Source organism: Podarcis raffonei, chromosome 9 (genome assembly GCF_027172205.1).
Source record: "Podarcis raffonei isolate rPodRaf1 chromosome 9, rPodRaf1.pri, whole genome shotgun sequence".
Taxonomy (NCBI): Eukaryota; Metazoa; Chordata; class Lepidosauria; order Squamata; family Lacertidae; genus Podarcis; species Podarcis raffonei.
The window spans coordinates 70,100,426-70,118,417 of record NC_070610.1 but is presented as its reverse complement, the minus strand read 5'-3'; the positions used below and the strand labels follow the sequence as shown (position 1 = coordinate 70,118,417).

Below are 17,992 nucleotides of genomic sequence, written 5' to 3'. Positions count from 1 at the left end.
TTGTCCTTTAAAAAAAAAAAAACTTACATTACGTATTTGGCTCAAAGCAATTTATCAGAATTTCAGCTTCTAAAAGCCCAGTCTGGATCAATGCCAAACAACTTAACGCTAACGCAGGAAAGAACCTGATAATCCAGTGGAAACACGGTGTTAAAAATAAATGCAAGTTGCTTCCAAGCGCAGATGTTGACCTAGTGAGTAGGAGGAAGCAGACTTACTTAAGTGGAAACTTTCAGGTCCTAAGTTGGTGTCCCATTAAAATGCTTATATAGAGATTTCTCTGTCTCCCCCCCTCTCTTTTAAAGAAAGCTACAATCAACAGACACCTATCAGGCACAAAGTTCAAATCCTTGCACCTCCATGTAGTTGACGCTCTAAGAAAGTCCTCCGCATTAGATCCTGGCGGTGGAGACTGAACATTGCCGCTCCCTTAACACGACTCAGCCCCATCTGCTATAAACACTTTTTTTGGAAATTTTATGTAAAAATTAAAATATATTTATTAAAGAAAAAAGAAAAGACAACTGCCCATCTTAGCTTTGACACCAAACCCTCAGCTAACTAAAACAGAATTCTTTTGGCACACATTGACAACCAGTGCGACTGCTCAAACGCATCTCTGCACATGGACCCCAATTCTAAACGTTAAACGAAAACGTGAGGGACCAACCTTGCATGAGACCTATGGGTGCGAGTCTTTCACAAGGCCATTTCTATGGTTTTGAAGCCAGATAGTCACACCCCCGGGACACGGGTGGTGCTGTGGGTTAAACCACAGAGCCTAGGACTCGCTGATCAGAAGGTCGGTGATCAGGAGTCTGGGTTTGAAGGGCTGCATTCAGATGAGGGGTTTATTGCATTAGTTTTGCTGGTTATATTGGTAGTACACCTGTCACCGTTTCTAAGGTGGTTTTTACACTGTAGTACCTGTTGCCTTAAGGGACATGGGTGGCGCTGTGGGTTAAACCTCAGAGCCTAGGACTTGCCGATCAGAAGGTCGGCGGTTCAAATCCCTGCGACGGGGTGAGCTCCCGTTGCTCGGTCCCTGCTCCTGCCCACCTAGCAGTTCGAAAGCACATCAAAGTGCAAGTAGATAAATAGGTACTGCTCCGGCGGGAAGGTAAACGGCCTTTCCGTGCGCTGCTCTGATTCGCCAGAAGCGGCTTAGTCATGCTGGCCACATGACCCGGAAGCTGTACGCCAGCTCCCTTGGCCAATAAAGCGAGATGAGCGCCACAACCCCAGAGTCAGCCACGACTGGACCTAATGGTCAGCGGTCCCTTTACCTTAGTCACACCCACATGGGTTTGGGTTTTTTTATGCCTGACAGCTAGCCAACGGCAATCCCAAACTAATCGACCTGAACGCAAATATGAAACCACAAAGGATTCTGTTCTGCAAAAGGTGGGAACGAACAAGCTTGGCTCTGTGGCTTGACAATGACCGGCTCGACATAATTTTTGAAAGGGACAATTTGTCCCGGCAACAATTTAAAGTGCTTGATGAGGAACCCATGCCAGCAAAATGCCTATGGCTTGGGATGCAAGACCATAATAATTAAACCTATGTACTGCTGCTGGAACACAGATGAAAGCATCCCTCGGTTGCCATAGATACCATGTGGGCAAATGGAAACACGCTTCTCCCATTGCAAATCTCTGACAGCTTATACAATGCAGTGGTTATGGGACTGAGCTATGCAAGGCCACAGCCACACCACAGATTTAATATAGTGAATAATCTATCACGGCATCTTAAAAAGCAGAGACATCACCTTGCCAACAAAGGTCCATATAGTTAAAGCTATGGTTTTCCCAGTAGTGAAATATGGAAGTGAGAGCTGGACCATCAAGAAGGCTGGTCGCCGAAGAATTTTGAATTATGGTGCTGGAGGAGACTCTTGAGAGTCCCATGGACTACAAGAAGATCAAACCTCTCCATTCTTAAGGAAATCAGCCCTGAGTGCTCACTGGAAGGACAGATCCTGAAGCTGAGGCTCCAATACTTTGGCCACCTCATGAGAAGAGAAGACTCCCTGGAAGACTCTGATGTTGGGAAAGATGAAGGGCACAAGGAGAAGGGGATGGCAGAGGACGAGATGGTGGAACAGTGTTCTCGAAGCTACCAGCATGAGTTTGACCAAACTGCGGGAGGCAGTGGAAGACAGGAGTGCCAGGCGTGCTCTGGTCCATGGGGTCATGAGGAGTCGGACACGACTAAATGACTAAACAACAATCTATCATGATGCCCTTCTCCACAAGGCCTAAAGCAATGAACAGATCCAGCTGTTGCCAACAAGACCTTATTGTGCCTCGTCCTAAGTCTTCCTCCAGATGCTCCCATCAAATTTTGGCCCCTTCTGCACTATGCGTTTAAAAATACATTGAACCGTCATGACTTTCCGCAAAAATATATATATCCTGGGAACTGTAGTTTGCTGGGGGTGCTGAGACCCCACATCTCCTCGCAGAGAACTCTGGGAACTGCAGCTCAGGGGAGAGGGGAGGAACAGAGGTAGCCTAAGAACTCCCAAGCAGCCTGAACAAACTACAGTTCCCAGCATTCTTGAGGTGAAACCATGACTGTTTGGAGCAGTAGACGAATATTTTAAATGTATGTTGCAGGTGTCTTCTGAGCCTTTGGGGAAATCTTACTAAGTCAACTGAGCCTTTGGCAAGCCATGTCCTCCCGATACATTTTCGTGGACTCTCGTATCAGGGTAGAAAGTGGATTCATTGCGGTAGGGCACCAGATCGCCCTAATCCACTTTAATTGCACAAACCTAAATTCCAGCTATGTGCTTTAATCTGTCCTGCAAAATACCAGGAGCCTTTAGGCAGCCACAGAAATCGAGCGCAAGGCATTTTCCAAAAATGTTGCCCAGCAGCGGTCAACTCCTTAAGTGTGAATTTTAGTAATCCAATAAATATGGGGAGTCAACATCAATTAGGCTGTTCCACATGTGTGCTCCTTGCAGGAATGTTTTAACAACTTTGGCTGTACAGCACAGCCTGTTCTTTAAGGCGCTGTGCATCCACTCCCCAAACAAAGCATTACTCATGAGGAGGAATTAAATGTCACGGTCCCACCTCAATTTGTGAACGTTCTTTTGTAAGCCGAATGTCTGGCAGGTCTTCCGACTGGCTGCAGGAAGCTCCTGCAGCCAATCAGAAGGCGTGCCTTGGAAGTCGAACATTTGGAAGTCAAACGGAATTCCAGAACGTATTCCGTTTGGCTTCCAAGGCATGACTGTATTAAAATTATAATAAAACATCAAACATTAAAAACTTCCCTAAACAGGGCTGCCTTCAGATGTCTTCTAAAAGTCAGATAGTTGTTTATTTCCATGACATCTGATGGGAGGGCGTTCCACTGGGCGGGCCCCACTACCGAGAAGGCCCTGTGCCTGGTTCCCTGTAACCTCACTTCTCGCAGGGAGGGAACCACCAGAAGGCCCTCGGAGGTGGATCTCAAGTGTCAGGGCTGAGCGATAGGGTGGAGACGCTCCTTCAGGTGTAGTGTGAACAAATTAATAAGGAACTATGAGCCTCAAAAAACAGAATGCACCTCCCCTCCCAGCAAGGAACCTCTGCATTTAATAAGATGACTTCACAGTACGACGATATTCCATATTTTTTACATTTTAGGAATTCTAGCAATGGTGATCGACGATTAAGAAGTGTTGCTTATATATAGGTATTTCTTGGCTTTATTTCACTTCCAATGCCTGTGAATTTGCACTGGGGTTGAGGACAACTTTGCAAGCTCATGAAGGGGGTCAGTGAACTCAATCAGTTCGGAAAACCCTGCGCTAAACCGACAAATCAACCCACTCAACTTTACCTGACTGGGCTGAATTCTGCGCAGGTGCACTTTCCATATCTGAGCTTCCCTAGAGATTGCCGTCTCCAGAAGGAGACTCAACCTCTGGCTCTCCAGCGGTCCTGAAAACTTCATGGTACCCCGAGGGACTGCCGGCCACCCAACTGGATACAGCTACCTGCAAAGAAAAAGAACATAGCAGAAAGTTACTGGTGGGCCAAAATCGTTGATCTGGTCCTACTGGTAGATTTCTGGATGACTTGCAGCAAGTTGGCAAAGGTTTCTGACTCCCAACAGTTTTAACAATATTTGAACTATTGAGAGCTGCATCTGCAAATAGTTTACTTGAGCATTTTATACCTCCTTTTATTCTACCAAGTGGCATACAGGCAAATACAGAAACAAAAGGCAAGTCAGAATATCAATCAAATCTATCACGAAACACAACAGGTGAGCCAGGCAATGTAAAACCATTGACACCGATTTTTGGAACTAAAAACAGAAGGTCTGGTTGCGTAAGCATGTTGTGAACAGCTAACGAAAGTCGTCAAATAGGGAGAAGGCACTTATTTGGGTAAGGTGTCTGCAAAACCTTGAATTATTTTAAGAGATGCAATGTGCACGTAGTTTGGGCACCCCAATAAGTAGCCAGGGTGGCTCATTTTACAAAAGCTCTGGTTTCTGGCTCACATGGAATGCATTGCAGTAACCCAAATTTCTGCATGCAATTCAGGTGCTCTATCACTGAGCTATCTATGGCTCTTCCCAAGGTTTTGGTGGGGGTTTCGTTTCCGTTTTGTGTTTTAAAATAGTGTTTTTAAAAAATGATGCACCATTTACATTTCATTCATTAACTGCATGTCAATTGAGGTGCTTTTAAGTAGAAAAACAGCTAGCAAATGCAGTAAAGTGGGGGGGAATTCAGAGGATGTGACCATTCAGTAAATGCAAGAGTATACCTGGGCAGTGCTGGATCTTCCATTGAAATGAATGGGGAAGCCCAGGCCGGCAAGACTCTGGGTCTTGCAAGCTCTAAATTGCTGCACACGTGTCCAAAGGAAGGCCAAGCCTTGTTTTCACGTCTGCTTTTCTGTATTTGTCAGTAGAAAGTCCCGACATCAAATGTGGAAGTCAGTCAACTGAAATTATGACACCTAAGTACACAATCTGCCGTGCCCAGATTTCGATTCTGCCTCGTACCTGCAGACCGGTCAGCAACAAGTGCTACGCTATACTGCTTTGGCATGGAAACTTTTTCTGTGCATTTAAGAGCCCGGGCACACCTCCCTGAAAACGCCACCCCCCTTTTCGATCTGAAATTGCTAAGAGCAGCCAGCTGGAACGCAGCCTCGAATGTCAGCATGTGGAATATTCCATGAGATGAGAGAGTTGAGCTTCAGGTCTGGCCAAAAAAGCAGGATTCTAGAAGGGCAGCAAAACTGTTCAAAGGAGGAAGCTTGTTTTTCCAGCGTTCTGAGACCGGCTTGCTCCAGCTGAACGGAGTTTCTGCTCTCAAATCCCTACATGCAAAGAGGGACTTTGCCCCCGACTTCGAAAGAGGCCCAGCTCAGTCCCTGTGCCAAAAATCAGTGCAACCTTCCAAATCGACAACTGGCAAATCAAGTTTTGAAGCTGTGTGTCTGCTTTCAGGTGTAGTTTCATTGGTAGTTTCTACGTTCCCTCCTGCTCCTGTCTCCTCCACTACGTGCCGGCGTCTGGAGAGGAAACGGCAACAGTGAACTGTGTTTTTTCTCTATTCAGGCATCGCAAGAAACCATCTGTAGCGCAAACCATGGTTTGCACGCCCACGTCAAGCCACGGTTTCCGATTCCACTTTGCGAGCCCTGGAGTTTCTCAACATTGCACCAGCCTTACTCTACACTTGTTCCATCTGAAATAGGACTTTTACATTCATCACCCCTGGACATTCCTTTATAGTAACGGAAGGGGGTGGGAGACATTGATACGGGATTCCTGTTTTTCCACATATCACCACCATTCCCCGAACTAAGTGAACTTTGGACAGGTATACTTTCTGGCTTAAAAACACCTTAGCAGAATGTTTCAACAAGTCTGTGTCCTTAGGTTTTCCAACAGGGCTGGAGAACTTAAATATCACACAATTGGAAAGTTGGAAGGGACACCAAGGGTCATCTAGTCCAACCCCCTGGAAGGCAGGAACCCTGTCCATTGTCATCCCATGGTTGGGTTCAAACCACCGGCCTTCTGGTTAACAGCCAGACGCACTGACCCATAGTGCCCTGTGGCCCTTTTCCGGGGATGATGGGAACTGCAGTCCAGCCACAAAGGAGAGGGCACTGGCTCCCGATCGCTAACATAAGTTGTATAAAACCAACCGTTTGGGTCTGTTCAGGAAGTCAGCTTAAAACTGGCCCCTAGACTCCAGGTGGTGGCGCTCACCTGAGCTCCCAGCAGCCGAGTCACTGCTGCTTGCTGGGACGCAGAGGGTTGGGGGGAGCTGGGCGCAGAGCAAACACGCCGGCAGGAGTGCTGGAACAGCTCTGCCAATGTGTCTGCACTGCACTGACCTCCCCAATGCCTCATCCCTCTCCTTCTCTATAAGCAACAGTAACTCAGCTGTCATGGAATCATGGAACTGTAGAGTTGGAAGCAGGGTGGATTTGATTTAAATCAAATCGATTAAAATCATGATTTAAATTAATAGTCAGTAAGACTTGAGATTATATTATTATTATTATTATTATTATTATTATTATTATTATTATTTACTGAAAGACTCGTTCTTGCTGGTATACTCTTAATATTTGCAACCAGAGGAAGGTTTCATTTTTGGAATAATAAATGTTCAGAATAGTTTTCACAGTTAAATCAAAAATTACTGATTTGGTTACACTATTAGAAATACATAGACAGATAATTATGAAATTATTGTGAGGTTTAAAAAGTTAACTGTTTATATTTGGACAACTTTTCTGCTGTACTTTATTGGAAGGAGGAAAAGAATCATTTCCTTAATAACACTTTAAACAATTTATTTAACAAAAACAATAACATTATAGTATATGTATCCATGTTTGTTAACTGATGTGGTTCCTTAGACTGAGTTTTAGCTCACATGAAAAACAAATCCTTATTTCCTGATGAATAGCCTTTGGACTATAATGTAACTTAAATAGAAAAAGTGTCTTCAGAAAGGTTTTTCCTACAAAAGCATTTTATTTTAAAAATCCAATTTGAAATTTAAAAAATCTTATTATTTGATTTTTACCCACCCTGCTTGGAAGGGACCCCAGGGGTCATCTAGTCCAACCCCGTGCAATGCAGGAATCTCAACTAAAGCATCCATGATAAGAGGGCCATCCAGGTCGGATGCTTGCCCCTCGCCGTACCCCCACCCATGCTCCCCAGCAGTTGTTCACCACATGCACTGCCTGCCTGCCTGCCTCCCCCCACTGCAATAAATATACTCTGGTTAAAAGGAACCCGTGGCTGCAGGCCGAGGTCCGTGGGAAAGCACGTTCAGCTTGGAAAAGCTTCTGCCAGGTTGCGAAATCGGACGCCTAGGAAGTTGGCCAGCAATTTGGTCAAGCTGCTGACAAAGCTTGCAATTGTGAGATTTACAAATAGCCAGGGTGCACCTGTAGGATCTGAACGGCGTTCTCTCTGCCTGCTTTCAGGCAAGCACAAAATTATGAAAGTCTGCACTGGAAAGAAACTAATAATAATAGTACAGTGGTACCTCGGTTACAGACGCTTCAGGTTAGAAACTCCGCTAACCCAGACAATAGTACCTTGGGTTAAGAACTTTGCTTCAGGATGAGAACAGGAATTGTGTGGCGGCGGCAGGGGGAGGCCCCATTAGCTAAAGTGGTGCTTCAGATTAAGAACAGTTTCAGGTTAAGAACGGACCTCCAGAACAAATTAAGTTCTTAACCCGAGGTACCACTGTAATAGGGGGACGCGGGTGGAGCTGTGGGTAAAACCTCAGTGCCTAGGACTTGCCGATCGTATGGTCGGCGGTTCGAATCCCCACGGCGGGGTGAGCTCCCGTCTTTCAGTCCCAGCTCCTGCCAACCTAGCAGTTCAAAAGCACCCCTAAGTGCAAGTAGATAAATAGGTACCGCTTATAGCGGGAAGGTAAACGGCGTTTCCGTGTGCTGCGCTGGTGCTGGCTCGCCAGAGCAGCTTCGTCACGCTCACCACGTGACCCGGAAGTGCCTCCGGACAGCGCTGGCTCCCGGCCTCTTAAGTGAGATGAGCGCACAACCCTAGAGTCGGACACGACTGGCCCGTACGGGCAGGGGTACCTTTACCTTTACCATACCACTGTAATAATAATTTATTACTTCTACTCCACCAGCCACTCTGGGCGGCTTCCAACCAAAGATTAAAAATATATTAAAACATCGGTCATTAAAAACTTCCCTAAACAGGCCCGCCTTCAGATGTCAAATAAGTGTCAAATAGTTGTTTTATTTCTTTGACATCTGATGGGAGGGCGTTCCACAGGGTGGGAGCCACCACGGAGAAGGCCCTCTGCCTGGTTCCCTGTAACCTCACTTCTCGCAGGGAGGGAACCACCAGAAGGCCGTCGGAGCTGGACCTCAGTGTCTGGGCTGAACGAGGGGGGTGGAGACGCTCCTTCAGGTATACTAGACTGTGGCTTGAATGGTCAGCACCAACACTTTGAATTGGGCTTGACAATTCTAGCACAACAACATTGCAAGACAAAACTTCATCCATCTCCACAAAGTTCGTTGAGAGAAATCTTTATACACCAAATTAATCTTGTAGAGACAAGAGAATTTTTTAAATGGCCATAGGTCAGGGTGTGGAGGGTGTGGTCTTCCAGATGTTGCTGACCACTTGCAAGGGCGGCTGGGGTTGATGGGAGTTCGGTTTTAGCAACATCTGGAGGATAGAGGCTCCCCATCCCTGCCCTAAGTGACTGCAGAAAGGGACTTTTAAGATATGCATCTGTAGAAGATCTTAACAGTCCAGAACTTCACAAGCCAAAAACCCTGAGAACCGATTTGCACAAAGGCCCAATTGCATATAATTAAACATGTGCCTTAAAGCTCAGAGGAGCAATTGCTGGGGATCACAAATGGAAGAGAGTGCTAAATCTTGCTTGTGGGCTACCCAGAGTCATCTGGTTGATCCCCTGAGAAAGGGATGTTGGACTAGATTTATTACACTTTTAAAAAACTGCATTTTCTTGATTGCGAGAAAACGTCTAAGCCATGGGTAGGCAAACTAAGGCCTGGGGGCCGGATCCAGCCCAATCGCCTTCTAAATCCGGCCCATGGACAGTCTGGTAATCAGCGTGTTTTTACCTGAGCAGAATGTGTCCTTTTATTGAAAATGCATCTCTGAGTTATTTGTGGGGCATAGGAATTCACTCATTTATTTTTTTTTCAAAATATAGTCCGGCCCCCTACAAGGTCTGAGGGACAGTGGACCGGCCCCCTGCTGAAAAAGTTTGCTGACCCCTGCATCTAAGCGGTTTATGCGTGCGCACATGCAAAGCATTTAAACTATTGATTAAAAAAAAATGACCGAATGATCCAAGAGATAATACAAATCTACAATAGCTAAAAAGAAATAAAACAAACCCAACTTCTCTCGACGTTTTAAGAGGAGGGAAGGATCCTGCCTGGTGTGGATAACACAGGCAGTCCCAAAATATGGTGCCACCACACGCAAAGAAGGAACAAGCTTGTTTTCTCCTGCTCTAGAAGGAGTTCTAGAAGAACTGAATTGAAAGGAGATTTCGACCAAACTTCAGGAGGAGCTTTCTGACAGTGAGAGATGTTTGACCGTGGAGCCGTCTCCCTCTGGAGGTAGTGGACTCTCCTTCCTTGGAGGTTTTTAAGCAGAAGTTGGATGGTCATCTGTCCTGGACGCTTCAGCTGAGATTCCTGCATCGCGAGGGGACTGCACTAGGATGACCCATTTTTGCAAGGCAGAATTGCACTGTAGGCTTTTTTGCAAACAAGATCTCAGACATCTGCAAGCAGGCCGTGGGCCGGCTGGGGCTGCCCTAACCCCACCCCATTCCACATGTTCCAAACAGACATATGTGGAGATGGACTGGTTTCTAAGCAGGGAGTCTACTATCCAGCTGTGTTCAGAATGAAACTTCCTCTTAGCATATTGAGCTTTTTTGGGGAGGGGGGGAAGGGAGTCAGTTTGCTGCCCCCAAAGCTGCTTTTCTAAGCAGCTAACCCAATACGCTGCAATTTGGGGGGCCTGATTGCCCAAGAGGACACTTGAGAGCAGCACTCTAGTTCTGAACTTGAAGCATGGGAAGTCCTATTAAAAATTTATAATTTGGCAGAATATTCGGATTATTTGATATGTAAAGGTCCGTATCGTAAAAGCTATGGTTTTCCCAGTAGTGATGTATGGAAGTGAGAGCTGGACCATAAAGAAGGCTGATCGCCAAAGAATTGATGCTTTTGAATGATGGTGCTGGAGGAGACTCTTGAGAGTCCCATGGACTGCAAGAAGATCCAACCTATCCATTCTGAAGGAAATCAGCCCTGAGTGCTCACTGGAAGGACAGATCCTGAAGCTGAGGCTCCAATACTTTGGCCACCTCATGAGAAGAGAAGACTCCCTGGAAAAGACCCTGATGTTGGGAAAGATGGAGGGCACAAGGAGAAGGAGACGACAGAGGACGAGATGGCTGGACAGTGTTCTCGAAGCTACGAGCATGAGTTTGACCAAACTGCGGGAGGCAGTGGAAGACAGGAGGGCCTGGCGTGCTCTGGTCCATGGGGTCACGAAGAGTCGGACACGACTAAACGACTAAACAACAACAACATATGTATAATGTGGAATATTTAATGTGATTGGATTGAATTGTTAAAGTGGAAAATTTAATAAAACTGACTTTTTTAAAAAAGAGAGTAGCACTCTAAAACTGCAAACACAGAAAGTAATGATTAAGTTTCCCTGATGATAAAACAGGGGAGAGGATTCCCTTCGGTTCATTCCATGGCGTGACTTCGGTTGGAAACAAAGGGAACTTCCCACCCTGCTGTGTTTTGTTTCGCAGCAAAAAAGGAACCTGGGCTAGTTTTCCTTTTTTTTTTTTTTTTACCAGACTGGTTCTTTTTGGAGTTAACAGAACTCCACAAATGAAACCAGATAAAAGCCAAAAACTCCCTGACGCCTCCATTGCGGTTTGCAAAGATATCTGTCAAATGACCTAAGGCAGGCTTGCCTTCTCCCCTTCCAGCCAACGCAGCGGGAGTCGGGAATTTGTGGGTCACAGAATCTTAGAATTGTAGCGCTGGAAGGGGACCTTTAATTCAGTGTTGTCTACACTGACCGGCAAGAGCTCACCAGGAATTATTTGTTTTATTGCTGCATTTTATACCCCACACCTTTCTTGCAAGGAGCTTAAGGTGGTGTATGCAGTTCCTCGCCTACTCCTCGTTTCATCCTCACGAAAACCCTTTGAGGTCCAGTATACCTGAAGGAGTGTCTCCACCTCCATCGTTCTGCCCAGACACTGAGGTCCAGCGCCGAGGGCGTTCTGGCGGTTCCCTCACTGCGAGAAGCCAAGTTACAGGGAACCAGGCAGAGGGCCTTCTCAGTAGTGGCACCCGCCCTGTGGAACACCCTCCCACCAGATGTCAAAGAGAAAAATAACTACCAAACTTTTAGAAGACATATGAAGGCAGTCCTGTTTAGGGAAGCTTTTAATGTGTAATAGGTTATTGTATTTTAGTGTTTTGTTGGAAGCTGCCCAGAGTGGCTGGGGAAACCCACTCAGATGGGCGGGGTATAAATAATGAATTATTATTATTAATTATTATTATTATTATTAGTTTGAGGTAGGACTGGGCCGAGGCTGAACAACTGGCCCAAAGCCACCCAGTGAGCTTCCTGGCTCTGTTAAGGATTTGAACCCAGTCCATCGCTCTAACTGCTACACCACCCTTAAAGCACAGCCAGCGGTGGCCTCACCTGTGCACCTAAGTTCTGCCCCTCACCTCGGCTTCCTGTGAACAGTGGGAGTCCATGCCTTCCTTCCTAGCGACCTTCTTGAGGCTGCTGCGGGGCTCCCCATATTTTCAAGGCCTCTGCCGCTCCGCTCTTGCCATTTTTCCAAGGCAGGGGCAATCTGGCGTTTTTGCTTTTATACAGAAGGGCAGAGACAGGAAGTCACTCGCAAGCAGAAGCAAGAGATGAGGTGACTCACTGAGGGAGGGAGGGAGGGAGGGTGGTTCCCCGTGTCATATCACCACTCCCCACCTTGGGGTCAGTTCCTGTGATGATGCAAAACCTCTAGCTTCTTGCCCGCATGCATCTTGCAAAAGGAGATAGCTGCTGGTCTAGTAAATACTCAGAACAGCTTCAGACATTACGCTGCAAGTGGTATTTTAAGTGCGCACACACGTAATGTGCAAATGCCACTAACAAGCTTTTCTGACTCTCGGGAATCTCTTAAAGATCGTTTTATGCCAACAGGCCTTTGCAGCTGTTTACCTATTGCTTTTTTGAACGGCTAGCTGCTTTTATGACAATCTGCCTTGCTTTTACAGTGATACCTCGGGTCACATACGCTTCAGGTTACAGACGCTTCAGGTTACAGATTCTGCTAACCCAGAAATATTACCTCGGGTTAAGAACTTTGCTTCAGGATGAGAACAGAAATCGTGCGATGGCAGCAGGAGGTCCCATTAGCTAAAGTGGTGCTTCAGATTAAGAACCGTTGCAGGTTAAGAACAGACCTCCGGAACGAATTAAGTTCTTAACCCAAAGTACCACTGTAATTGGTTTTTTGTGCTCGAATGATGTAAAAAGGTAAAGGTAAAGGACCCCTGGATGGTGAAGTCCAGTCAAAGGCGACTATGGGGTTGCAGCGCTCATCTTGCTTTCAGGCTGAGGGAGCCGGCGTTTGTCCTCAGACGGATTTCCGGGTCATGTGGCCAGCATCACTAAACCACTTCTGGCATGAGGGAACACCGTGACGGAAACTAGAGCGCACGGAAATGCCTTCCCGCCGGAGGGGTACCTATTTATCTACTTGCACTTTGACATGCTTTCGAACTGCTACGTTGGCAGGAGCTGGGACACTCCGTCGCAAGGATTCGAACCACTGACCTTCCGGTTGGCAAGCCCAAGAGCCTCAGTGGTTTAGAACACAGCCTACACCACCATGACAGTCCGGCTACTAGCCTCAATGGCAATGTTCTACTTCCAGTATCAGAGGCAGTTGTTGGCGTATGTCTGTCGTGAGAAGCCAGGGAAGGGCTTCTAAGAATGATCTTGGAAAGCTCACAGGGGAGAAAGCAGTCCAGAAGGTACCAGGGTGGTTCTCAAGCTGTTTAAGACTTAGGTTAAAATCCAGAACTGTGTCCTTGGAAGGGACAAGGCGTCAATGCAGCTGGTGTGATGTGCAGAGTCAAACTCTTAGGGCAAGGTCCAGCAGTGATTTCTCCTGTGCAAGCTCCATTGAAATGAACAGGGTGTCAGAAGCAAGCCACCACTAAACCACCACTTCTTTATTAGAAGAAACAGGATGTCTGCCAGGCCTATAGTGCACAGTAACTCTCTTCAATAGCTCTTGCCCCTATGAGGCAGTTGCAGAACCTTCCCACAGATGCCTAAGACAACTCCTCTCCTGGGTTTTCCCCAAGCAATCTGAGACTATGCTAGAGTTGCCTGCCTTATCTCCTCCCTCTTCATGCCTCTCCTGGTCCTGGCAGACCAGGCAGGAGGGGAGCTGGTCACAGCAGGAGCGGGAGACCCCTGTGCTTCTTCTCAACCAGAGACAGGGCTTTTTCAGCACTGGCTCCGGCCTGGTGGAATGCTCTGTCTCATGAGACCAGGGCCCTGCGGCATCTGATTTCTTTCCGCAGGGCCTGTAAGACAGAGTTGTTCCGCCTGGCCTTTGACTTGGGAGTCAATTTGATTCCCTCCCCCCTCCTTCTTGTTTCCTTTCTCCTCCTGTGATGAGGCTGAGTTTAATGTTTCAATGTTTTAATGTTGTATTTTAATCTTGTTTTCCAGTTGTATTCATTCAACTTGTTTTTATTATTGCTTGTTAGCTGCCCTGAGCCCAGCCTTGGCTGGGGAGGGCGGGGTATAAATAAAATCTATTATTATTCTTCTTCACCAACCTGACTCATCTCCCTTTCTTCAGCTTCAGCTTCTGGACTGCTCTCTGCCACAGACTCTCCCTGCTCACCAAGCCCTGTTGCCTCTCTAGCTTCTGACACCTCCTTTTCCCATTCATCTTCCTCTGACCACTCATGGTCGTCCTACTACCACTGCCCAGGTTCTGAGCCTTCCTCTCTTGGGGGTTCCCCGGCTGGTTCCTTCCACCATTCCTCTGCGTCAAACCAGCCCGTGACGTACAACCACCATTGGGGCAACCAGGGATCAGGCAGGAGAAACATAGCGATTTCAGAAATCCCCACAGCAGATGGAAAGTCTCAGAGCGCAAGTTAAATGTTAACGGCGAACCGAGCCAATTTGGTCCTTTACTATTTAAACAAGCACGCAACCCAACACATGCTTCATTCATTACACAGGAAGAGAGAGGTCTGTGGGCAAAACCTCTCTTGGGTGGGGAGGACTTTGGGACACACTGGGAGGGGCAGTGGAATTATGCTGACGCAAAAAAACAACAACAAGAAAATGCTGTTGCAAAAAACAGAGTTATTAAATAAACAGATAAAATTAACTTACTCTGTAATAAAATCAGGGAGAAATAAGGGACAAACAAACACCAGTGCAAAGGACCGTCATCCCAGTAACTTTCCATTCATCCGTGAGAATCCAAGAGGCTGGGAACAAATCTATTCCTGCTGAGCAACTGAGGTAACAGAGCAGAGATACCTTTTTATTTCCACGGGCAAAAGTAAAATTGCAAGAGAGGGAAACTGCTGTCTAGATTCGGCCTTTAAGCCATACACCGCCTTGTTATGTTTTAAAATGTAATCCATGAGATCGCTTTGCCCCATACATGCCCAGTCGACTCCTTAGGTCAGCGGTTCCGCATACGACCTGCACATCTGTAAGAACTTGATTGTTTCGTGTGGCAACTTTGGAACTCCCTGCCTATTGATATCAGGCAGGAAAACCTTCGCTGCATTCTTTTCAGCCATTGCTGAAGCAGTTCGTATTTAGACATGCCTGCCGAGATGCACGGAAAGTTTGAATGAGCTTTGATTTTTTGTTGTTGTCATTTGAATTTGTGTGCCGCTGGTCTCGGGGTGCCTACAACATAAAATCCCAATACAGTGGTACCTCGGGTTACATACGCTTCAGGTTACATACGCTTCAGGTTACACACTCCACCAAACCAGAAATAGTGCTTCAGACTAAGAACTTTGCTTCAGGATAAGAACAGAAATCGGGCTCCGGCGGCGTGGCAGCAGCGGGAGGCCCCATTAGCTAAAGTGGTGCTTCAGGTTAAGAACAGTTTCAGGTTAAGTACGGACCTCCAGAACGAATTAATTACTTAACCCGAGGTACCACTGTATATAAACACAAAATACATAATAAAAATAAAAAACGAGAACAACCCACTAGTCCTCCCCTTTTGATTTGTTTTAGTCTACTATTTTGCAGTTTTTACCTTTGAATTACAGTGGTACCTTGGTTCTCAAACTTAATCCATTCCCGAAGTCCGTTCCAAAACTAAAGCGTTCCCAAACCAAGGCGCACTTTCCCATAGAAAGTACAGTGGACCCTCCGGATATGAATTAAATTCGTTCTGGGGGTCCGTCCACAACCCGAAAAGTCCGTAGGCAGAGGCACCGTTTCTGCACACACGAGTGCCGCGACTGAGCACTTCTGCACACGTGCGCAGAGCACTTCTGCACATGCGGTGAAACCCGGGTTTGCCGCATTCGTAACCCGAAAGTTACGTATCCAGAGCGGTACATAACTGGAGGGTCCACTGTAATGCAAAATGGATTAATCCATTCCAGACTTTTAAAAACAGCAATTTAACATGAATTTTACTATCTAAGAAGACCACTGATCCATAAAATGAAAGCAATAAACAATGTACTGCAGTCACACAATCAATCAATCAATCAATCAGTAAGTAGCTGAACTGGGTTCCACGCAGTCACAAAAACAAAACAAAAAAGTCATAAAACAAAAACGCAAAATAAATAGCAAAAACAGACCACAGCGTTAACACTCAAAACGGAAGTGTGGCACTCAAATCAGCAGCACAACACTCAAAACGGAGCACGTTCACAAACTGGAACACTGACTTCTGGGTTTGCAGTATTTGGGTTCCAAGTTGTTTGAGTACCAAGGCATTTGAGAACTAAAGTACCACTATGGCTGTGAATGTTTTAGCGAATAGTTTATGGTTTCATCTTTTGGGGGTAATCCGCCCTGAGGTTGTTGGTTTTTTCCTGCAGTCAAGCAGTATATAAAAAACCAAAACCAATCCCACACTCCCAGCTGCCATTCATTCCAAGGAAGCATTTGCAAAAGTGCCTGAACGTTAATGAGCAGAGAGAGCGGTCTCCAGCCTTCCTCTCTTGGGATTAGAGGCTGATCCCAGACCCAGCTGCTTGGGGTTAGTTCTTCCCCCCCTCTCAAGACCTCAGCAGGTGCTCAGAAGGAGCAGATGTGCTCCAGCGATGCTGCGGGGCACCCGAAGGGCATTTTCCCACACCGCTCTTCACAGGCAAATCCCAGGCCCCTTAGAAGGGAGGGGAAGGCAGAAAGGCAGAGACCGCCAGCCCCTCCTAAAAAAAAAAAAATGTTAATCTTGGAGCCCGCTGCCAGTTTTCTAAATTGAACATCTGCCAAATGGAAGACACAGAGATGGATTCAGGTCTGTATTAGGAAAGTAAATCAGCAAGAAAGGGGGGGAGGGGCCCACCATTTATATGCAAGCACTTAAAAAGGGACATTTTCAAGTCAATGCAAAGCACAGGCTCTGTGGAGCCAAGGGTTGCCCTGGCGACTTGCCAACCTGCCCGAGGACTGCAACTAATTTCCAGATATATATAGAGAGATAATAGAATATATACAAACGCACGGAGACAGATCTTGATCAGACGTATGCTTTAAAAAGAAGGGACAGGGGTGGCGCTGTGGGTTAAACCACAGAGCCTAGGACTTGCTGATCAGAAGGTTGGCAGTTTGAATCCCCGCCCCGCGACGGGGTGAGCTCCCATTGCTCGGTCCCTGCTCCTGCCAACCTACCAGTTCTAACCTTTCTAAGTTATCCATACATTACAACTGTGTTTAAAATCCCGCCAAAGTTTCAATCTGCTTGCAGTAATCTTGTTACAGTGGTACCTCGGGCTACATACGCTTCAGGTTACATACGCTTCAGGTTACAGACTCAGCTAACCCAGAAATAGTACCTCGGGTTAAGAACTTTGCTTCAGGATGAGAACAGAAATCGTGTGGCGGCGGCACAGCAGCAGCAGGAAGCCCCATTAGCTAAAGTGGTGCTTCAGGTTAAGAACGGACCTCCGGAACGAATTAAGTACAGTGGTACTTAACCCGAAGTACCACTGTATATACATTATAAACTTTTCCCATTCTTTTTTTAAAGATCTTGTCTTCCTGGTTCCTGAGCTTCCCAATGAATTTTGCCATTTCAGCATAGTCCATCAACTTGGTTTGCCCTTCTTCTCTGGTTGGGGTTGTCTCTTCTTTCCATCTGTGGGCTAGTAACCATTCATGCAGCTGTTGTCATGCACAAGTTTTTTAACAAAAGTTATTTTAAACATTCCCGCCCCATTTCATTATATACCAGAGCATTCCAGCTCTTTATAATACAGTGGAACCTCGGTTTAGAGGGACGCGGGTGGCTCTGTGGGTTAAACCACAGAGCCAAGACTTGCCAATCAGAAGTTCGGCAGTTCGAATCCCCACGATGGGGTGAGCTCCTGTTGCTCGGTCCCTGCTCCTGCCAACCTAGCAGTTTGAAAGCACGTCAAAGTGCAAGCAGATAAATAGGTAAATGGTGTTTCCGTGCGCTGCTCTGGTTCACCAGAAGCGGCTTAGTCATGCTGGCCACATGACCCAGAACCTGTACGCCAGCTCCCTCGCCAGTAAAGCGAGATGAGCGCCGCAACCCCAGAGTCGGCCACGACTGGCCCTAATGGTCAGGGGTCCCTTTACCTTTACCTCGGTTTAAGAACAGTCCTGTTTAAGAACGATTCGGTTTACAAACTCCGCA

At 46.6% G+C, this 17,992-nt stretch overlaps 1 protein-coding gene across 2 annotated transcripts in view; it reads right to left on the bottom strand.

Annotated features, from left to right (window-relative positions):
* CCNI (cyclin I) overlaps positions 1–17,992 on the bottom strand; it is a 61,604-nt gene that overhangs the window by 26,926 nt on the left and 16,686 nt on the right. Inside the window, exon 2 of one of the 2 annotated variants that reach the window (XM_053404359.1) lies at positions 3,844–4,000. The exons of the other annotated variant lie outside the window; for it this stretch is intronic. Coding sequence (XP_053260334.1) covers positions 3,844–3,957 — 114 coding nt within the window. The 5' untranslated portion in view covers positions 3,958–4,000. The remainder of the gene's footprint in view (positions 1–3,843; positions 4,001–17,992) is intronic. 2 annotated transcript variants of the gene reach the window in all.